Source organism: Notothenia rossii, assembly GCF_949606895.1.
Source record: "Notothenia rossii genome assembly, chromosome: 7".
Classification (NCBI taxonomy): domain Eukaryota; kingdom Metazoa; phylum Chordata; class Actinopteri; order Perciformes; family Nototheniidae; genus Notothenia; species Notothenia rossii.
Window position 1 is genome coordinate 10,648,684 of NC_136905.1, and position 23,257 is coordinate 10,671,940.

The following is a 23,257-nucleotide window of genomic DNA, read 5'->3' on the forward strand; positions in this document are numbered from 1 at the left end:
GATACGAAGAGAATCTGGAATGCCAGTATCAAGGCAATCCCTGATCACTGCAAATTCACTCCGGAGCCCAGGTTGCTGAAATATGTCTTCCTGCAAATAGAGGACAGAAACATTCAAACTTTGTTTTTGAGTTGCAGTGGAGCTGCAATAGACTTACCGTGATTTTCGGACTATAAAGGCGCACCTGAATATAAGCCGCAGCAGCTAAATTGAATGATGTGTACATATATAAGCCGCACTGGACTATAAGCCGCAGGTGTTTTAATGTTTAATTACCATATGTAAGGGTTCGTGCACAGAGGGGATTGTCGGGAAAGAGATGGCTGTTTTGAGGAAGCTCCCATTTATTAACATTTCAACAAACAAGTTGCATATTTGCATAACGTATTCAAGTGTTAGCATTTAGTGCAATAGTAGCTACAGAACATTGTGCTGTGTAAACTGTACTGTATCACATAGCGTTTCAGACAAACAAACTTTTCAACTTTCAAACTTAAACGGTGCGCTCCCAGCGCACGTACGGCAGTGATCTACAGCAGTGGTTTTCAACCAGTGGTACGGGGACAAACTGTCTCGCTCATCGTAATGTCTGTCTGTCTTGCTCTCGTTCTGTCTCTCGTACCACTCTTGGTTCCACTTTTACTCTTGCGCGCTACCTGTCTCACTCTTTTCCGGCCTCCAGCTTTTCCTGCTGGAGCCCGCCGCTTAAAGGTGGGGGGGCGCGACCGGCCATAGAGCCCATAGAGTTAAAGGTGGTGGACTGTAACCTGTAAAATCCATAGACTTAGGAGGTCCCCTAGTGGCCGTTAGCTGTAAAAATCCATAGATTAGCCGCACCGTTATATAAGCCGCAGGGTCGAAAAATGGGGAAAAAGGCGCGGCTTATAGTCCGAAAATTACGGTAATTACAATGGTTAAAAAGGACAATGGTATGTTTAAATGACTAGAAATAGAGATTAATTCTATTAACCACATGAAGACCACTCAAAACAAAGATCTACGCATCAGTTTTTCTTCCGATTTGTTTTGTAAATCTTTTGTGGACTCATCGACAATCTTTAAAACTTTTTTTTATAATAATAATAATAATAATAACATAATTCAATTTAAGGATATAACCCCGCATACAAAAAAAATGCTCCAAAAGAACCAAATCGGACTATAGTGTTCTTTGATTTGATTAAAAGGAGAACATTTTGTTTTGCTTTCTCACCTGTTTGAGTGCACTGCGGAACAAGTGATCCACCATCATCCACAGTTCTTTAGGAATGTCTAGAGGCTTTTCTGTGTTTTCAGCGTTCTCATCTCCAGACCTCTCCGCCTGATGTTAAAAACAAACCGATCAAAGAGAAGCAGTTCAGTCAAATGGATTCAACAGTTTCAAATCAAACATGAACTGCCAATACATTTAAACTACTATGCTGTGGCCTATAAGACAACTCTGAATGGAGAAGAGGTAGTTCAAGGACACCGTCGCTGCTCTGGACATGGGAGCACTAACCATTTCTCGAAGAGTCTCTTGTGGCATGTCCTGGATTGGCTCCTTAAGCTGACACAATGAATGGATGGAGGAACCGTAGCAGCTGGGCAGGTAGTTTCCTGAGATAGAAATGAAGTAGTCCTTCCCACGCTCCAAGTGGAGCACCAGGATGTCTTCGATCTGCTCCTGGCCAGAGTTAAGTTCAGGCGCGGTTGAACGGTTTACAAAAACCTCAAAGTCAATCTCCACAGTCCCACCTGGAGGTCGAGAGAGATGCACATTAACGTAAAGGGAAAATAAACGGGAAATCTACTGGCCCAAAGTCATTTACTTCTTGCCATTTCACAAATGGTTTCATTTATAAGATGCAATGAAATAACAAAGACTTCAGTTAATTGTCAGGTAGATTCTATTTTTGAGTTTCACCCACATCCTCTAAAGCAGGGGTGTCAAACTCAAGGCCCGGGGCCAAATCCGGCCCGCGACCTAATTTTATGTGGCCCGCAAGAGCTTGCAAAGAATATAATATACAATACAATTGGTGTAACTGTTGAATATTTACTTTCAATTATTTGCCCTAGACCTTTTGCTTTCAGACGTAGTTATTTAGAAAGATATTACCAGAACTGATAATAATCCAATGCAGGGCCAACAATGTAATATAACACATTATTTAATATATGTTATATATTTACATATGTATATTTATATATCATTAAAATGACAACCGGCCCTTTGAGTGCAACCATAATGCTGATGTGGCCGGGATGAAATTGAGTTTGACACCCCTGCTCTAAAGCCACCATACCGATCTCCTGATTCCAGGATAATTGAAATACTGAGTTGTACTTCAAAGTTCATGAGCTCTGTATATACCCAGCGCCTTTTTTATGCAGCAACACTCAGAGAGATGAGAAGCAAAGAATATATGCTTCATCTATCCAGAGAAAAAAACATGCATTTAAAACTTTTTTTTTACCAAATGCCTGATTTAGCGATTACTTATCTTGTAAGTCAAAACCAAAGAGATCTGACCTCACAGCTCATAAAGTACTTCACCATTTCTCAAACCTTAAGGCAGCAAACTGAAAGATGGTAGATCAGAAAATAAACGTGACTCTGGGATGAAACTCTGTACTCATGTGCTACTCACCGTTGGCGATGAAGCCTTTGGAGGGATTGGCCGTGAGCCAGGCCTTGCAGTATGTGGACTCATTGGGTTTCTGGATAAACTCAAACTGACACGGGACCTGCCCGTCATTGAAGAGGCTCAAAGTTTCGGCCTGGTGCTGCATGTATTTCAGATCCGTAAAGTGAAACTGAGAGAAGAGGAAAGGGTTCATGAGGCAGGAGAGAAAAAGTCTACTCGATGTAATGTAACTGTATCCATTAGGATAACAGCCCTTAATCAATACACACATTCATTAGTGGTGGGTTACTTGAGGAGTCAAATGAATTGTGCAGGGCTTATCAGACTACTGACTACACTGTAATCAAACGGGACTTGATGTGAAATGTTTACCTCACGCTTGGATAAGGTTACAGATGGAATACACTCATTCTCCATTTTGTCTATATTGCGTACAATCTCTTCAAAGGTCCTCTTATAGTCATCAGGATTTACTCTCTTAATCTGTGGGAACAGTAGAAAAACAGAGACATGTAAGAGGCAGAGCAACAGTGCAACATAAATATCTGTTTTATGACCTTTAAGTCATACAACAAAATACCCTATATGACATTTGCAAAAAAATATAAGCAACAACATTTGTATTGAAATGCATTGATTTCTTCTGGATTCCCCATCTATCTCACAACAGGAAAGAAATGAAAGAAATTGAAGATGAAAAAAGGTAGAAGGCTGAATCACTAACCCCGATTTGGAGCAGGGAGCTGACTGGTTTATGGTCACTGGTCTTCAGAGCCATGTGACTCTGATAATGCTTTTGCACGATGTTCTTCCCTCTGTACAGGATACGGTCACACCATGCTGGCACGCGGCATTTTTCACTAAATGCAGAAGAAACAAAACGTGTTAATTCTCAAGCATGTTTATAACGTTACGCATTACCTAAACTAAAGTATCTCAATACGGTGAACATTACATACTTTCTAACGTATATTTGCACATACAACTAGTAAAAGGTACCAGACAACTATACTCCTGAATGAGCTATGAGGCACAGTTACTGATAATCTTAAGAGCCTAAAAACAGGGTGCCAAAAAGATTTGTTATTCCTGCCTGGGCCAATTAATGTTGTAGATTTTTTAAAGATTTAAAGTGAGAAACCTCTTTAATATGTTTAACGGGTGAATCGTGTAAAGCAAACTTTTTTTATCATTGCTTCAGGGCACAAATATAGAGGCTATTTCCCGTTTGTATTTACATTACATTACAATATCAGCTTTCCTCCCTGAACCCCATATGTCAATCATCACGGCACTGGGAGATCCTATCGTGCCAATCTTTGTGTGAACACTCGAATAAAAGTGGTTTTAACAAAGGGAAAAACAGACACTTACAAATGGAGAGATGTATGAACATATCTGTGATAAACGCTCTCTACTATAAATATGCATTCTGCCGTTTACAGTCAGACCTTCATATCACTTTACCTCGTATCCCACAAGTCAGAGCCGGTGTCATATTTATAGGTGGGCTGGAAATCAATGTCTCCCTCCACAAAGCCAACAAACACGGCCTCCTCATCGATCTGCCTCTTGAGCTGAGAAGCATAGAGAGCCGGTAAGTATCACACACTGCTGATAAACATGAATAAAGAGACCCTCCTTCACGTTACCTGGTCAAAATTGTGCAGCGTTTCAAAGTCCTTGTTGCTGATAAGCTCCTTCACATTGGAGACGTCAAGTTCAGTGATTCTGTAGTTGAGGTCTCCAATCCATAAAATCACACTGAGGAACAGAGAGACAGACATTACAAAAAGTTAGATATGTATAAGAAAATTGTCACAGTTGGATATAAATGTGCACGATCTCATTCAACTACTCCAACACTTGTATACAAACATATGTGGATTTAAAGCAAAAGCATTTTTACGATCACATTTAATGCAGATGACGACACTGTAAGTCTGTAATAGTTCATTGGTTTCATACTCGTGCTTCATGATAGTGAGTGGGGGTTGATTTGGGTCGAGCTGGCGAAACTGGAGACGACTGCAGATGTCCTTGTAGTCTTGATTACGTCTCTCGTATTCTTCGATGTGGGCAGCCAAGTGAGAGTTGACCACGCAGATATCAGAGTTGTGGAAGCGAAAACGGATGGACACAGCACCCTTATTTCCCTGCAGACCAATGAGACATTTAGAGGGGGAAAGAGACATTTAGTCAGAATAAAGTGAGCCACATAATCTAACTCCTGCAAAAATGATTTAGGGAAACACAATGTTTTAAGTCTCTATGAAGCTATGTTTTCTATATTCCAAATCAAGCACACACTTGGCATGCTATAAATGGTTTGTGGTGCAAAGCAACATCACAAAGGCTTCACTGGTTACCAGCCAGCTCTGCACTGCAGGCACAGTGGCCGCACATAAAACAAGACATATCTATTCTGCAGGAAGTGTATGCAAACAGGTAAAAGGAGGAAGCAGACAAGATTTGAATGTTTGTCCTTACGGCCGAATAAAGAGTGCTATTTACCTGCAGAGAAACAACACAGTCATGGTATTATCCCAATGTTTGTTCTCTGCTTCGCTCGTTTGCTTTAATAACCTGCTGTTAATGTGTGAAGCTACTGTTGATAGGATTACCACGCACACTACTTGTTTGTTATAACCAGAGTTTCCACCAGGGGGGGCGTCATGCCATCATTTGACGCCCTTATTCAGCTCGGAACGCCCTGAACTCGAGCCGAGGGCGTCCAAAAAACTTAATAATTCGAGAGAAGATCGAGAGTTTTTATCGCTTGAAATTACGAAAAGGAAAAAGGGCAAGGACATCCCTCTGTTGGAGGGGCAAAGGAGTCTGGTGGGATTATTTTCGCCACCAGCAAAGTGTGTTCCTGTGACGGAAAGTATACTGCCGGCGAGCCTTGGGTGCTAGTGGAGCACGCGCGCTAACTGCGAGCGCCGGAGCCTCGCAGTGGCGAAACTGAGGCTCCGTGGTAAACTGTGGTAACATGAAGAGTCGTTTGGGAGCCGGTTCTTCTTAGTGAGCCGAGCCAAATGATCCGGCTCACTAAAAAGAGCCGGAACTCCCATCACTAATACGTAAAGAGATAGTATCTATAAAAGGGACGGCTCAAATCAAAATTCACGTGACACAACGTGACGTGATACCTCCCGCTCTCGGGGTGGACGCCCTCTCAGCCCTGGTCTGGCGGAAACACTGGTTATAACTAATGCATTTATATGGCAATGGCAATGGAAGACCTTTTCATGAAGACAAAACCAGGGAGGTTACTAAAACTGATATTGAAACATGGTTTGAAAGTCTCCAAGAATAAAAAGCTTTTTATGGAATCTCTAATGAAGGAACATCAAAGTGATTCAATCAGCAGCAACAGGGGAAAGAGATGGAGATGAGGGACACCTGAAGCATGGACTCTCTCGGATCACAGCTGCTCAACAACTCCCAGATCAGAATGTAAATATTACAATATACACAACATGGGGACCTTAAAGAATAAGCCCTTAAAATGCAGTCCTTACCATCCTCCCCATGATGCCTGTGCCTACTGTCTCAGCCTCCACATCAGAGATGAACGCCGCATGCTCATTCTTTACATAGAAGATCAGCATGATACCGACCAGACGCACCAACTTCACCTGGAGAAGAGGAGTACAAGCAAAAATGTCATTTTTATACAGGAAAGGGAACATATACCGTACACATTGAAATGCAGACTTTGCTGGGTAATTTCCTTTAATGCGCGGGCAGTAGAGCCAAACAAGGCAAGTGCTGGAATACAGTTTTTTGCTGCTTAAATCAGCATCTTAATCTTATCTCCAGAAAACAGAAACAAACAGCACTTCTCAGAATCGAAGCAGCTGTGCATAGGGGGAAGCACAAATAGTTTGGTAAACCTCCCTCCCTGTCAAACCTAGACAAATCATAATTCAAACTTGAAGGTAAAAAGCTATTTCTTTGGCTTCCTGAACTACACAGTGTCAGTTACAGATCAGCCATGCATCCTTCATTTAGAGCATGGAGAGTGAATGAAGAAAAGTTGTCTTTAGACCCCCTACGTGACTTAAAGAAATCCTGTAACGGCCAAGAAAGCAGGAAGCTAAAAGCTAGATTCAGCACTCTGAGAAAAGGGAAGTAGATGAAAGCTAATAAAAGGCAAGAGAAGAAATGACAAGGCTAAGTTCCTATCTAACATTCTGCATAATCTAATGGGACACTGTTCATTTAAGCAGTTACTAAAGCCACAGGCAGACATTGCATGAGCCATCTGCCAGTTCATTGTAACACAATCAAAGAAAAAATATGTTACCAGCGCCCATTTTAAGAAAGGTCTAACGAGCTTTGGGGAAAATATATACAGTCCCAGTCTAAAAACCTGTGGTTAATAACTCTTATACCATAACAATACGTATATGTTGTTGATGCTTTTTGAACACTGGATGGGGTATTGGTTCAACAGGTGATACAAGTGAGCTCACCAGGCGGCAGTGATTGGGGCTGGGGTGAGCACACAGTTTTTGACCGAGTAGCCATGCATACACTATTGTTTCTGTTGTAAACAAATGGTATTGCAAGTAAATACCGCCGTTGTTGTTGAGTGCACTAGTTTTACCCAGTTGAGCAATCCCTCAGAGACATTGAGTATCAACAGAAATAACTATACAAATATTTCAGGAAGGATAAAAAATGAATTAAAAAAAGGTTTTTTCTTACGAAGGCATACTTGGCATCTGGATGCAAGGCCTCGGACACGGCCTTCGTCCACTCCAGCTCTTTGGGGGTGTCGTTGAAGAAGAAAGCCTCTTTGCTGAGGTCAAGCTCCTGAAAACTATCAAGAAGGAAAACGTTTTTGTTACTCTTAAATCAGTTTCACATAAAAGTAGCAAACTGAAACGTAGGCAGGATTAAACACCGAGCTGTGGGTGGGCACGTTCAATGGTACATTCAGAGGTGTGAGCAGTGTGGGTATCAGTCTGTGTAATGGGATTAAGGGGAGATTGAAAGGCTATTCTCCCGCAGGGTGGATGTGACTTACCCCACGCAGTATATGTCAGGAGGGTCTGAAGTGCAGTTCAGCCAAGGAAAGAGGCTTTCCTTCGGTGTCTGTCCGTTCACATTGTATGTGCCGAGAAAAAAACTGAAACAGAATGGGAAGGGGCGAGAAGTAAGCACAAAGGAGAGGAACACCAGGGTATATGCAGGAACCCTGAAGTCAAATGTAATTCCTTTTAAGACCTTTTTTAAAGACCCTTCCCATACATTTTAAGACCTCATCGCCACTTGGAGTTTTAACCGGTTACCATGGCGACACATTTTACCTCACATTGACTATATACAGTATTGATTGTCCTTCCTCTTTGTCTTCCAACCATTTGGACACAAACTTGCATTTCCCATAACGATGTTCCTTAGCAACCGGCGTAAACGGGCCTTCGCACGCCATCAAGCAGTGAGCGTGCGATGTCCTGTTCAGATGAAGTCAAATCCAACGGGATGCCATAAATAAACTACACAGAATCACACTACACACCTACGCAATGATTACATTCAGGCAGACTAGAATACAACCTCTTTGGACAATTGATATACTTATTGACAAAAAGGCACAAAATGTAATACCTTGGAAAATGCCGTTTCATACTTTTTAATAGCCTTCATTTTCACTAAATTGATTTATCAACTTTTAATACTTTTTAAGATCCAGCAGACACCCTGAATACAAAGCCGCAGTTTGATTGCACACTATTTTGAGTTGAATCTCCAGATGGTTACGGATTCTAGCAAAGCCTGTCTGTTGTTTATTTTACATCAGGGTAGATTTAAATAGAGAAACAATTACCTCAATCTCAGTTTCGACCCCTTGGTGCTTTACTGCTCGCTCATCTCAAGAAATGATACTCTATGAAGGATAAATGAGCCTACCTGTGTCAGCAAAGTTTACTCAGTCAGAACTGCTTGTTGGATAAGTGAATAGCTCCGAAAACCCTGTCTGATGGCTGGATGCAACCATATCTGTAACTTTCTCAAACGAACGATGAAAGAACATTCGGACCATCTTCCACAAGGAACTAGGGTTTGAAGATCTCCGTTTTTTTTTTAAATGTTGCCAGAACTATCTAAGCCTTTTCCTGTGTACGACCAAATGCAACACTATGATTGTCTTCCGGGACAAACTGTATGGATATGTGTGTTGCTATCCTTATATTCAGGACTACTTTTCACAGCCCTTTTGAATGTAGCGGTTATAAACACTTTTGATTTCAGACGTTTACACCTAATAAACAGCTTAACAGAGGAGCTGTCTACACTGCAAGGCAACGGTATAGAACAAAAAGAGACTTCTGAGCAGCCTCACTAAAGGGACTTGGAAAAGCACCTCAATTGTGACCTTTTCATTTACCTCCCCATTGAGATGTATTCTGCACATTAAAGATCAGCCTTCTTGCATTCAATAGCCCTCTTCTCTGATGTTCAGGCAGCTGCTGCTCATACTGCTGCGCAAGAGCTCTTTATTTTGTGCTGACTACCATGGCACAGTGAAACCCTTTCTGCCCTAATGGCACCTCCCTTAGCTTGAAAGATGCTGAAGGTGTTTTATATCACAGTCTAGGGAGTGCTGTTTTCATGACGTACATATTTGTATTTTCAGTATGTACTGCAATATAAGGTGAAAGCAGGCAATGCACGTGATTCAGTACAATGTCAAATCAGAAACTTTGCTTTTTCCGATTAAAACACTTTTCAGGATTATAACACAAACAGCACATAATGCGTCATTTCTTTCTGTGTATTGCTTTAAGGGTCATGCGGGGACAGGAGCACTACAAGCACCTTAGAGATGTTGCAACACACTCACTTACGCAAGCACGTTCAGGTTCATACAATTTAAAGACCACAATTATCATGAGCTTCATGTCTGGTGTGTGGGAGGAAGTCAAAGCAGCCAGGGGAACCGTGTACCCAGCATGCAAATTACACCCAGAAAGCAATGTTGGAACAAAACATGGACACTTCTGGGCATCACCCACTGAGCCGACATGCTGCCAACGCCACGCAAACGGCTCCTTGATATTCCCAGCTCTTACCTTAAACATTAAATAGCATTTATACAGTATCCCCCCTATTGAGTTATAATAACAGAGTTTAAAACGTCTCTAAGATTCCTTGTTTCATTCCAATTAAATCTATATTGTTGTTTATGCTTTGCTAAATTCTTGTGTGCAAGTAAACATTAGGCCCTGTTTTACCAGCAGGAGGCAGTAACCACACCATAGCTAAACATCGACATTGTTATTTTTTTTACGCTTGATAATGTAGACACAAAAACAACCCTTAATACAATTGGCAAGGCCTCTACAGTATATTCATTTCTATAATAAGTAAGAAGAACAAAGACCACATCGTTTTCCACCCACATGCCAGAACCAAGCACATGTATGTTTGTGCAACACATTCAAAACAAGTTGTTAAATTACCTGAAGTTCTGTAGATAAGTGTAAATGTCCTCATTCTTCATCAGCTCACACTTGATGAGGTTGTCGCGCAGGCCGAACTGCGGCATGGCGAGTATCGTTGCTTTGTTGGACGTGGTGTGGCTGGAGGAGCGCACCAGGTCATCCCGGTCCTCCCGACTGGAGAGGCCCGGACTGAACGCCAGGAGAGAAGAGAGAGAAGAGAGAGAAGAGAGAGAAGAGAGAGAAGAGAGAGAAGAGAGAGAAGAGAGAGAAGAGAGAGCAGTGAGGTGCGGAGCTGAGACAGACCAAGATAGAAACATTATCAGGCTGCTGTCATCTCACGTACCCTAGTGTGAACGGTTACATGCAAACGTTACTGCATCAAGCAAGAGCTTCCCTAAAAATCTGGAAATAAAATCATGACAGCAGAAAGCACTTCACTCTGCTCCAGAGTACCAGCCTGATGTACAGTAGAGCCTCGCAGTGATAAGAAGAACTCCATCTATGAAGTAAAGCTCTATTTCCATGTTGCCAATGTGGAATGAAGCTGAGGGCTGAGGAAGAAATGTAATGTGACCCAACCCTGTAATCTTCCAGCAAAAAGCTGCAACTAAAATCCATCTTACATAAGCATAAAAGCATTCATCTTAAAAGTGGCAGCAATAGTTTCCAGGTACTGAAGTGAGCAAATTTGCACTTTGACAACTTTAAATAAATTAAACACTCATCTTCAGCTGCTGCCAGGCAAGTACGCAGTGTGTGTGTTAAAACTGGTTGGGGTAAGAGATCAAATCAACATAATTCTGCTTTTTCACGCACTCATACTTCACTTACTAACAACATAGTATAAGTTTAAGCTTATAATCTTCAAATGTAAAGTTTTAAGCTTTTTTTTGTAATATTATAGAGGCACAAGGTGAGGTGTTTGAGCTCCAGTTGTGATATGGAGCAAGGTTTTGAGTTTGTCCCCAATTCACGGATCTACAGCAGGACGTCATGTACCAAGAAAGACAGCTATACAAAACATGGATTATGTAAAGAAAATAAACACGTTTTAAAACATAACCTCTCTATTAGAATCTGGGCAAACATTTTGGATTATGGAAATGTACCAATATCTTTATATGGATGTGAGATCTGGGGCCCACTCAGTCGAAAAGAACAGGACACATGGGACACATGGGACACATGGAGGGACTTCACACTGAATTAAGATGAAGTACTTTTTGAAGTACCTTCAAAGAAACCAAAAAACGCCTGCCAAGCAGAACTGGTAGGTTTCCCCACTACTTTTAAACATACAAAAATAGGCAAAACATTTTGGGACAGATCTTAATTCAAGGCAAAGTGACACACTTTTGTTCAACAAATGCAAGAACTAAATCCAACATACTTTCATTACCACTGAATCAAAACAAAGTCATACCAATAACATACGAGTCAATCAAACGATATTTAATTTACACATTGGAAACAAGAACCCAAAGAAGACCATTACCGTTTGTTTAACGTTTGCTGATGTATGGGCCTGCCACAGCCTGAGATCCCCTTAAATTAAGGTTTTCTATAAGTACTTGTATTAAACGTAAAAAAAATACAAGCACTGACAGGACTCCGGGTAGCGTTAATGAAAAGACGTTTTGAAAGAGGCTTTAAAGACTATCCCAGCAGGGAAATGGCCATGGATGTATAGAGAAAGTCAGTGGGAGTGAACAAAGGTAAATATGGAGGGGATAATAATGAAGGTCTTTCAACCTTAATGTAAAAAAACATAGTTGTGTAAAGAAATGTTGTCTTGAGCGCTCTCACATGTGAATAAATAAAAAGGCCTTACCTCTCTTGGTTGGAATATGCTCTGGACTTCGGCGTGCCACTGTTAGAAGACCCTTTGTCCCTTTCTAAAGATCCCTTTTGGTCTGATGGGTTCTCTGTTCGGGAAGAGAAGGAGCGAAAAGGAAAATTCATTTTTTCATTCGTTTCAAATGTTTATCAGATCATTAAGATAAAAGGTCAGCATTGTAGCACAGCTTTTTCGTCCATCAGAACTTCCTGCACGTTGATCCCAAACGGCAATATTCTTTGCCGGTTGCAAGTTGACTGACTGTCAAAGTGTCGTGCCAGCTGCAGGGAATCCTTCCCATCAACATTATCTTAAACTCAGCCCCAGGTACTGACAGCCTGGGACGAATCACTCTAATGAGAAAGAAGAACTCAACCCTGAGCAAACACATTTTTCAACTGATAGGGAGAACACTAGCTAATAATCACTCAGAATAAAAACATCCAACACATAAGTCGGCCATACAAAGGCAAAGACAGGTTTAAGTTGTCGTGGTCAATCGACTGTAGCTGCCTTTTGCAGTTGGTTACAGTTAATGCATCCCAAGTAGCTGATTTAATGGACGGGTGTGAGGTATGAGACAGCATGGCCCCTGTCTCCTGCAGCTTGGCAGGGAACACAGCTGGCTGCTCTGAAAGGGAAGCCCTGGTTTCTGAGCAGGAAATTAAACTCTACGAAGTTATAAAGTGCCACATTAAGAGTGAGTGCTTCTGACCAGAATACGAGATACACAACAGGATTTTACGTTGGTAATCTTTTTATAACATGACTGTATTTTTGAAAACTGAAAGCCAGCGTGACTCTCTTTCCAGTTTGTGAGCAACATTTATAAGGTTCTTACACCTTTTCCAAAGTCAAATTCAAGCACTTTTCAAGGTGCATTTTCAAGCATCTTACAGCTGTTGTAAATTACATATTTATATACAGATACTTATACTCAAATGATTAGTTCCCTACCTCACATTAAATCAGATGTTCTTTATGCTATAAACAACCAAGGACTGTTGACCTCTGGGTGAGTACCTTCACTGGACTAACAATGGCTAATCCCAAACTGTACTGCTTTTCCCTTGCGTTATTCGCCGCCTCCCTACCCCCTCCTGCGCATAACAAATGCAAACCGCCACTACTATCATGTGTGAATATGAGGTCTCTACACAAGATGATTACTTTACATTCCACTGTCAATGTGCACACGAAACAAACTAGGCATTGTGACTCACTGCTAGCTCTTGGCCGTGCTCTGATTGTATTACTACTGATGATATCGGGGAATGTGCATGTTCATCCTGGACTATTGTATGTAGCCCTAGTTCTGACCTGTGCCCTGATGTCAATCTTTGTCACAATGATCTGAGTTTCCGTGACTTTTGCTCTCGTAAAGCTTTAGGTTTTCTACATGTAAATGCTAGAGGCATAACAACAGCCGGGGTTTCTTGTGATTGTTTCCCCGGTACACAAACACAATACACACACAAGCTTCCCCCAGACCAGTAATACAAACGAAAATGTGTCTTCGGGTCAATGTGACAGATTTCGATAGAGCAAGTCACATTTGGTTTAGGCACGAAACATACTACCAGTAGAAATACATTGCTTTTAAAACCGTTCTGTGTCGAATCAATAGATTATATTTCGTGACTATAACACGAAATGCCGTGAGACTGGGTTGAATTACAAGTGAGTGCTTCATCCTCTGAACACCACAGGATGGCGACTGTAACGCACATATTAACATAGGTACGCTCCTCTGAAATGATTGTCCCCTGCAATTATTATCCCTCATCGAGTTCGCTATTCAGCTTGCTAACGTTAGCTTAAACAAACGCAACATGCAACGTTAGCATAATCCAAAATGCTCTACTACGGCGTACCTTTCATGTGGCTCGTCAGCGCAGACTCTCCCATCGCGAACTGAAATTATTTTTTTTCGTGGGCTCGACCCTCGTCTTAGCCATGGCTTGTATTTGTCTTCTGCTAGCCAACGCTGGTTGAAACTGCGACCTCCTGGCACACTATCATCGATCACTCTCATCAGAATACCCAGGTCACACGTAACAAAAACATGCATAGCGCAGGAAGGCCGGAGCGGAGCTGTTTTTATGTAAAAGCGAAGCAATTAAACGCGCTCCGACCTCTTTATTTTTCTTTCAATCTAAAAAGCGAAGTAAAGCATTTACAATTTCAAGCACTTTATCCCAAATTCAAGCACCATTCCCAAGATTCAAGCACTTTTCAAACCTTGAAAACACCTCATAAAATGTCAAGCATTTTCAAGGATTTCCAGCACCCGTACGAACCCTGCATTTAACTTTTAACTTTAATAAACTGACTTCAAGTGACTAGACATGGATATCAACAGTACTATTGCTAAAATAAATATACAACAATTTACAAAACGAGGGCACTGAGGTAAATACATACAGAAATGCTTACGCCCTTTGTTTCATTTGGTGTGAAAATGAAAAAAAAGAGAATCTAGAACCAAAACAAGGTTAGGCTGTGCAAGGTCAAAAATAAGCACCACTTTTATAATCCTAGAGGGAACGCTTGACCTTTTATTCCAAACCAGCAGCTTTGGCATTTGCTTGAAAAGGCAAAGGGAAAGAACATGGCCCGTTGTTTGATCGCCAGCAAACTGTAAAATACTTGAGGGACTGTGCATAGGAATACTTCATCCAGATGGTGAACATCTCCGTATGCACCCACACCAAACACACCTGTCTCACTGAAGAGTTCTCAGGTAAAATATGAAAAAATAAATCATGAGTATCAATAACCCCAACTCTTGGATTGCAAGGACTCCTGTTGGCTAAACCATAAACTATTATAGACCAAGTTTATCCTCTTCTGCTTTTGGCGTTGCTAACCTCATAGTAAAGTAAACTGAGTTTAAAAGAAAACTGAGCTTCTGGATGAAACAATACAAACTGACTGGCAAATAAGACATAAAATATATCTTGAGGCTTGTCTTGAATTTACAAAATGGTTGTTATTATCCGAAAATCTCTCAGATCGTGAATATAACTTTTGGGGTTTTTAAATACACTAGTGAGTGACTGTTCCCTGCTGCATGCACCCTGTTATTGAATATAACCACCGTTTCTTGCAACCTCAATAAGGCCCCCAAAGGTTTTGAGTGTAAGTAGCTTGGGTTATTTGAAAGGGCCCATGTCATGCTTTTCTGGTTATTACCCGTCCACTTGTGTGTTATGAAGGTTTTTATGCATGTAAACGGTCTGCAGAGTCAAAAACCCTCAAAGTACACCCTGTAGCGAGTAAAACTCTAAGACAGAAAAGACCTGTCTATGCTGCACCAAAACGCCTCTTTGGAGATTTCTCTTTTTCCATTTGTTTCTTCCGGGAACCGCATGACGTCATGCGGTTCCCGGAACCCCCCTGGTTGGTAATAGACGAGTTGAGATGGCGGAGAAATGCTCTCCGCAGACCCATTCTCACAGCGTTTATAAACCTTGTTCTAACTCAATATCAAGCCACACTTATTGTTTTTACTTCGGCTGTGAGTGTTTGTGTGTGCTCAGGATGAGTTTCGCGCTGTCCCGCCAACACGGAAACCACACCAGTAACGGTACGTCTACACTACAGGCATCAAAAAATGCTTTCAACGCTTCGCCCATTCACTTGAACGGGGTGACGTAGAAGATTTTTAATCTTCGCCGAACTGCATTGTGGGGAGCATGGCATGGCTTTGCAAGCATCACGAGCATCTATCGGCATCAAAAGTTGAGGCTCGATGCTTGGCATCAGCCAATCAAATTCCGTTTATGCAAATCCCGCCAGTGCAAGCGCAGCCAATCAAACCGCGTGCAAGCTGGGAGAGCCAGACCGCAGTTCATTTCCTCATATTCCAAACGAGATATTACGGTAGCAAATCACCCGGTTCTTTACGACCGGAACTATTTACCGGGATACAAACAGGAGGAACCAGGCATGGAGGGAGATGGCAGAGACAGTGGGTGAAACTGATAGTTTTTTCGCCTGTTTGGAGAGTTTATATCCAGTTTACTTCGTTTTAACATTGCTATTGCTTTGTATGTCGGGGGCGGGAGATTCATGTGATTGGTTGCTCGCAAAAAATCGCCAAGCTTCAGACACGCCCAGCTTCAAGATTTGTTCATGCCTGTAGTGTAGACGGGCCGTTAGGCAGCTCATTGAGCAGCGAGCCTCGCAACGTCCCGACCAATCAGAGCACACTGGGCTCACAGGGAGGGGGGGGGCAGGAGCTCCAACAAGCCGTTTAGGACAGAGAGTGAATACCGGTGAATACACAACATACTATACAGAGATGCTGGATGAGAAACCAATGTGAGTTTGGAAAATTGCACAATATAAATCTATTCTAGTAGACCTCAACAATGGAAATATGATCAGTAGAAATGGCCATGACATGGGACCTTTAAAGCATATTTTACATTCCTGCTCATGCTTTAGTGTTCTTTAACAGCTAATGAGCTTTACTAAACTTTCAACCACCAAGCTGCCAGTTGCATGAAGTCTGACCAACAGCAATTTCACACGCCTATGTCTCTCTATCTGCGGTTGATCACAAGTCAGCATAAATGTCAAATTGTATCAGGCCTCAGGCTTCTCAGTATTAAAACAGTCATAGCTTTACTGCATCTGCACAAAGTTCAACTTTGCATGACTTCCCCTCATGATTTAAAATTACAGGTAATTTCACTGATGATTAACCTTTTTTGTATTTTTTCTCATCTCATTCATCTTTGATCAAAATACATTCACTCAAGTACTGTACTTGAGTGACACTTTAAGGTACTTTACTTAGGTAATTCCAGTTTATGCTACTTTGTACTTCCACTCCTCTACAATTCAAAGGTGCATATTGTATTTTTACTCCACTACATTTAGGTAGTACCTTTGGATACTTTGCTCTTGCAAATTATGTACAATAATCAACACTTAAATAAGACTTTAGTTATACCCCAACAAGCTACCCTGCAGCATACAACGTGATTAAAACTAGCTGCTCCTTTACCAACTTGAACAACACATTAATACATAAATAATCATAATCAAAACATATAATACATATTATTCTGAAATCTGCATAATGAGTATTTGTGGTACTTTGTTGGTAAATGTTGATGCTAATACTTTTGAACTTGAGTTACATTTTTGAATTAAGGACTTGTTCTAACAAGAGTATTCATACATTTTGGAATTTCTACCTTTAAATAAGTACACGATCTGAGTACTTCTTCCATCCCTGATCTTGTCAATTATACGCTAGGATAATATGCAGCTGAATGACAGAGAGACTCTTCTAACGTGTGAGCAGACAGTCATTAAAAGACCTGCTTCTCATTGAAAGGACAGTAGGAATAAAGTTTACAGACAACTGATTTGAGCTGGCTAAAGTTAGCTTAGAGGATGAGCCACAAGAGAAAGTCTATCACCAAACTACATTTAAAAAAACACTGCACAAGAACCAAGACACAAACACAACAGGTGTGTCATTTTCACATAGCAACACCATGACCATTTATCGGCATTAGCTCTTAAGTTATGAATGTAACAACCGCCTTCACTGGCTAACAATCCCGGTAGCTTCATATCGAGTAAACTAACCCATATTCGGATTGGCTCTTAAGCAAATATGGCTACAATTAGCTTATTTAGAACGAACTACCATCGATGCTACTTGTTAGCATTAGCTGGGAAGCTTGCTAATTAGCATAGACTGAATGCTTCAGAGTAGTCCGATGGCGTTTCGTTTCAGCACCTCGAACAACAGTGTAAAGAATAGTTTTCATACCAGAGTCTTTCATTATCCCAGACATCTCCATGCACCGCTCCCACGCATTCTGTGCAGAAGAGCAATGTCCACTTTGTGTCAGACCTGCCCATGCTAAGGTTGTAGGAGGAGTTTAGCTTCCACTGCTGCAGAGACACAGGAGGCTGGACCATGGGCTGAACAAACAATAATCTACTATGCAGAAAATGCGACCGGAAAATGCTTCATCACATCAGGAAGTTAAGCTCATGCACTTCAAGTAGACAAATACATGGTTACATTTACAGTCTTTTAGGACTAGCTTGATGATAAGATTTGCATATCATAAACATTAGATTTGTTTTTGTTCCATTATTATAGTATGCAACATAATCATGCACTTTATAAACTGCATTGGTCTAATCTAGCATGCAACTAGGTTACATATTGCATGTAAATTGTGTGAAATGGACTTTCCACATACAAATTAGACCTTTCACAACAATAAAGGTTATTTATTTGGAATATTGTTGCATGTTTTACATGAGGTTGCCTTTTTTGTGTAAATTATTTAATATCTTTATGGTTAGAAGGTACTTGCTTTGCCTGGCAACTTAATGTTGCAATTGTAAAAACAATGCACGATTTGCTGTCTACGTTCTGGAAAAAATCTCCCTTCCCTTTTTACAGTTTAGTATAGTCTGTGCCACATTTCAACCTCAAAACCTTAGAACGTCCTGTATAAGCTGAGAGCTTTTTATTTTTTATTTTTTTTACTTATAACTCAAATCATCATGTTGTATTTTTGATTTGTTGTTGTAGGAAGTCCTATTGTATAATCCAGAAACTTAATAACTTACTTTTCAGGAAGAAATGTTAGCATGTAATAGCAGAAAACGAATTATTAAACATTCAGTCCACTGCATTTAGTTTTGTCCCGGCTATGCTGTTTTACATGCTGGCTCACTATCATCATAGCTAAATGGAATGGAGTCATAATAACTGAATTTTCTGCTAAAACAGACCTAACTTGATGTGTGACTAGTGTCTTTCTCCACATGGCTCTATGAGTAAATGTGTTACAGCTCATACAGTACATAGGTTGGGCCAACTGCATTTAAGGGAAGTGGTACTTGCAAAACCGCCAGGTTTTTATCTTGCAACCCTTTGATACAGACTTTAACTGTGAGGCTTCTATGCCAAAAAAGGGCAAGCACTTCAGTAATATAAATAACTATCTCCTGTCATCCACTGCACTGTTAGGCCTATTCCAAATAATTGAAGTCTGATAGGAAATGAAATTCTGCAAATAAAAACAAGATGGCAAACCTGTTTTCTTGTGCTCGTTGACTTGAGTGAGTGTTGAGCTGAGGGGAGAGGGGGCCTGTTTGACAACTCCCCGGCCTCTGGTATTTTTGTGGTACTTGCTGATCCACTCGAACCTGGGTGTGTGTGTGGTCGTCTTGCAAACATCTAAAGAAAGACAGACATAGAGGAACTTTGTGAGTGAACAATACAACAAGAACCGTATCTGAACTCCAGCTTTGTTTTCCGGCTAAAGTACAGAAGAAGGTATAGCAACAGCAACAGAAGAATTCATGGTTTAAACAAGAGTCTTTATTCATTTACTCAACTTAAAGCATTTCTATTTCTTGCTCTTACATCTGGGTCTTACTTTGAGGTTGTGAGACCATTTCCCCAATTTTGTATTCTAGTGCTTTACATTTAAATCCAAGTTACAGGACGCTTTTATCTGCGTACCTTTACCACTTCCCAGACTCTTCTTTTTAAGAACAACAGGTGTCAGGTCATTTCATATTTCCATCCCTGGTCTGCCTCACCAGATGAACACTGTGTGGTCACCACAAAATACAAATAGCAAATCAGTCTTCCTCTGTGCTCATGTGTAGTTTCCACTGTGAAAAATAGTGAGCCAGTGGCAAAAGTGACACTCCCCTCACAAAACAGTTAACCGCCTAACCAACTCCATTCAGAGGAACAGAATAAAGAAAGGAAAAAGGTGTTCAAGAGAAGCATATCAAAAAAAGGTACATGTTCAGTTTAAACTGTTCTCCTTTTCTGCCATTGCCAACAAATGCTACACACAACATCCAGACTCCACCTCTTCTCTCATTGTCAGCATCTTTGTCAGCCATGTGTCATGTCCAACATAAAGTAACTGACAGATGAAGTCACCAAACCTGTTAGTGCTTCTAAAATCGGCACAAGTTCAACATAGTTATCATCCGTCTCAGACATATTTCTGTGTACCGCTTTTAAATGTTTTTTTTCCAATAAACTAATGCCACATCTTTTTTAAATAAAGGTTTTATATAACACAATGTCAACACAGGGCAGATGAAGACTGGCTGAGCAGGTTTCCTCTAAACAGATGGTTAGAGCAGATTATTTGTACTTCTTCACTCATGGATGTCTCCTACATTGTTTCGATAATAAAATCTTAAAATATGAACTACCAAACCCAAATGTATGCAAAAAGGGGAGGGTTCACGTGAATGTACTATTTGAACAGATTCAGGGCATTTTTTTTTTTTTACATTTCCAAGAATTTCATGGACATTTTCAAAGGCTTTGACGCAATTACAGCAGGACATCCTGTGAAAATATCCCACGTCTCTGAGGGCTGACCTACCACTCCACGCCCTGTTGACCTCACTCAGGAAGAGCCGGGAGTGGGACCCAAAAGGAAGTCGGAGCTCTAATTCCTCCTCCTGGTAGCTTACTCTCACTCTAGTATCAGCACCTAGAAATCAGATGAAGAACAAAGGAGTAAATACCATGTTCAGTTTCCTTCTGTGGGTCAGTAATTTAGCACATTATGATAAAGCAAAAATGGACTCACCCACGACCGAAAGTTCCTCTGGTGAAGAAACTAAAAAAAGAGTGAAGGGTGAGAAATGTGTGCGAGGGCACTTCTGAGAAACGACTGTAATTGTATCACTAGAACCCATAATCATTTAGAGAACGCATTATTATCTGCAATAAAGTACAACATAGAGAAGCAGCTCACTCTCCACAACAGCAAAGTCGAGGGAGATGGGTATGATGTCCTCCAGCGACACGTCATCAGCAGTAATAGCCATCCTTCGATGGGTATAAATAAAGATTCTACAAAATATGACAAGAGGAATTATATGGCAGTGTGATGCACATGCAGGGCTGGACAAGATAAAAAGACACCTTTATTAGAATGCAATTAAAACCACTACAGTACAGGCTTGCGACGTGGCAATAAATGCTTCCCTTTTCATATATCAGTTTGTTATAGAGGCTGATGCAACTCACTGGTCATTGTAGTGTCAGTTAGGGCTGCTCAATTAATCGTATTTTTATCGCAATTACGATTATGGCTTGCAACGATTACCAAAACAACGTAATCGAAATAAAACGATTATTTCTTATTATTATTATTACTTTTATTTGTATTTATTTTTGGTTTTTCAGTTGAATTATACTTAAAGTTTAGGGCACATGTGTCAAACTCAAGGCCCGGGGGCCAAAGCAGGACCCTTGGTGGATTTAATCTCGGCCCGCAAGATAATTTCTAATTACTATTAGATCTGGCCCGCCGGTATATTGCCTCAGCTCAGAGCCTGACCCCAAACATTGATGAACTTGCACCCGAGATGAGATGCCAAGTATCTGGCTTGAACTAGCCTCAGAGAGCAGCACACTGAGTTTCAATGGATGTTTCCTTCTGGGCATGTTTGGTTTTTCTTTGAGGGAAATAGTTTTTTTGAAGCTGTTGTTGGCCTGTGGGAAAAAGTAATCAAATTACTCCGGAAAAGCTGCAGATAGAGCCATAAGAAATGAATGCAACTGATTATTTTATGTTTAATATTGTTTTTATAGGCAATAATTTAAGCTTTGTTAGGTCCAGGTTTAATATGTGCAATATGTTCATTTTGGTTTTGCAATAAACATTGAACCAGTCCGGTCCTCGACTAGTATAGATTTATTTATTTTGGCCCACTGTGTATTTTAGTTTGACACCCCTGGTTTAGGGTAATCAACTGTTAAAAACATACTGTTCACATTTTTTTTCTCCAATAAATTGATGTTTTCAAAGTAAATGGATAATCGTTTTCAATAATCGTGATATCAATTATTGACCCAAATAATCGAGATTATGATTTTTGCCATAATCGAGCAGCCCTAGTGTCAGTTTGTGTGGTTGATTGCATGATACAGTCACTCCCTCTCCTTACACAATAAAAAGGCTTTGAATAATATACAGGAGCCATATTGCAGCTAATGTGAACCATATATTTTTAAGACTTACGCATGCTCTTTTGTAGACTCCACCAATCCCAGAAGTCTGCTCTCTGTAACGTTATCAAAGAAGACATCGCATTGGACAGCATGTTTACCGTTTAGTTAAGGATAATGTGGAAACATGTTCTTGTGTTCCTTCAGTGGCCTTCATATTTCATCAGAAAATATGACCTACTTCTGGTTTTCACTAATTTCTTTCTGTACAATGGCAAATATTTTAAATGTGTTTTCTTACAGTAAGTGGTGCTTTTAATTGAGTATTTACATTTCATACTTATTCCTTAATTTTCACAGAGAAATATTGTACTTTTTATCTGATGGCTGTATACTTTGCAAATCATCATGATCATTTACATATTACATAAACAGCTTATAAAAGATGTGTCAAGTTTGACTTCTAAGGAACATTGTTAAGGTTAGCTTCCCCTCCACCAGATGCAGCATTACATTGCTGCTTACATGTTTGTGCTTATTAATAATAATCAAATAGCATAATATAGCATTTTCTGCTGCATAAAAGTACTTTACATTTTTGATAATTTTCATGATAATACAAGGACTTCATCAAATGTATGAATCCATTATATTTTACCTGTAATGAGTCATTTTTAATAATTATTTTTATATTTACTGAAAGTGAATTACTACCCCTACTTGCTTCACAACTACCTTTGTGAAAAGCAGCAAAGCGCCATCTTGTGGCTGAAAGGTCTCAATACATACGTTGGCACAAATCCCTGGGAAGTCACACCCGACTAAACCCACACACACATTATAAAATCGTACAGTGTGAATGCACAGCCCGGATTGAAATCACAGTGAGGTTGTGGGTAAATATATGTCAACCGAGTGGCAGCGCCCTAATCTGACAAGCCTCTCCCAGAGCTCTGATATTCTTTCAATTCAATTTGAAGCAGGAAATCCTTCATTTGAAGTGTTCAAAAATCCATAAAACAGCACGGGAACTTTGCAAAGGATACTATAATGCAGTTTTCTTTCCTTTCCAAAGTTTCTTGAATTGCGACGGATTGATCCATGGTGAAGATTTGCGTGTCAACTCCTGCCTCCACGCTTCCCACACTCGTAAATCCCCGGTGGAGCTTCGAGAAACTCCAGCTATTTCTCTATAAATGCACAGCAGGAAGAGAGACACTTCAGGAGCCTCGTGTAATCCGACATTATTCCCTTCAGGTCCAGATGTGTTCTTCTTCCTGCTGGTCCGGCCCAGACTGCTGCCACGCACTGGTTCAGGATCAGTGCTCTGACGTCACATCTGGGC

At 40.6% G+C, this 23,257-nt stretch overlaps 1 protein-coding gene across 1 annotated transcript in view; it reads right to left on the reverse strand.

Annotated features, from left to right (window-relative positions):
• inpp5b (inositol polyphosphate-5-phosphatase B) overlaps positions 1 to 23,211 on the reverse strand; it is a gene marked incomplete at its 3' end in the record, with an annotated part of 24,160 nt that extends 949 nt beyond the window's left edge. Inside the window, exons 1-20 of the mRNA XM_079640925.1 lie at positions 22,958 to 23,211; positions 21,986 to 22,064; positions 20,714 to 20,811; positions 20,546 to 20,575; positions 20,336 to 20,446; positions 19,012 to 19,155; positions 11,922 to 12,015; positions 10,109 to 10,279; positions 7,669 to 7,770; positions 7,347 to 7,461; positions 6,155 to 6,271; positions 4,599 to 4,786; positions 4,283 to 4,394; positions 4,098 to 4,207; positions 3,355 to 3,490; positions 3,003 to 3,113; positions 2,634 to 2,799; positions 1,502 to 1,737; positions 1,214 to 1,321; positions 6 to 90 (exon numbers count right to left, since the gene is read on the reverse strand). Of these exons, the coding sequence (XP_079497051.1) occupies positions 6 to 90; positions 1,214 to 1,321; positions 1,502 to 1,737; positions 2,634 to 2,799; positions 3,003 to 3,113; positions 3,355 to 3,490; positions 4,098 to 4,207; positions 4,283 to 4,394; positions 4,599 to 4,786; positions 6,155 to 6,271; positions 7,347 to 7,461; positions 7,669 to 7,770; positions 10,109 to 10,279; positions 11,922 to 12,015; positions 19,012 to 19,155; positions 20,336 to 20,446; positions 20,546 to 20,575; positions 20,714 to 20,811; positions 21,986 to 22,064; positions 22,958 to 23,015 (2,371 nt within the window). The 5' untranslated portion in view covers positions 23,016 to 23,211. The remainder of the gene's footprint in view (positions 1 to 5; positions 91 to 1,213; positions 1,322 to 1,501; positions 1,738 to 2,633; positions 2,800 to 3,002; positions 3,114 to 3,354; positions 3,491 to 4,097; positions 4,208 to 4,282; positions 4,395 to 4,598; positions 4,787 to 6,154; positions 6,272 to 7,346; positions 7,462 to 7,668; positions 7,771 to 10,108; positions 10,280 to 11,921; positions 12,016 to 19,011; positions 19,156 to 20,335; positions 20,447 to 20,545; positions 20,576 to 20,713; positions 20,812 to 21,985; positions 22,065 to 22,957) is intronic.
• Between the last annotated feature and the right edge of the window lie 46 nt (positions 23,212 to 23,257).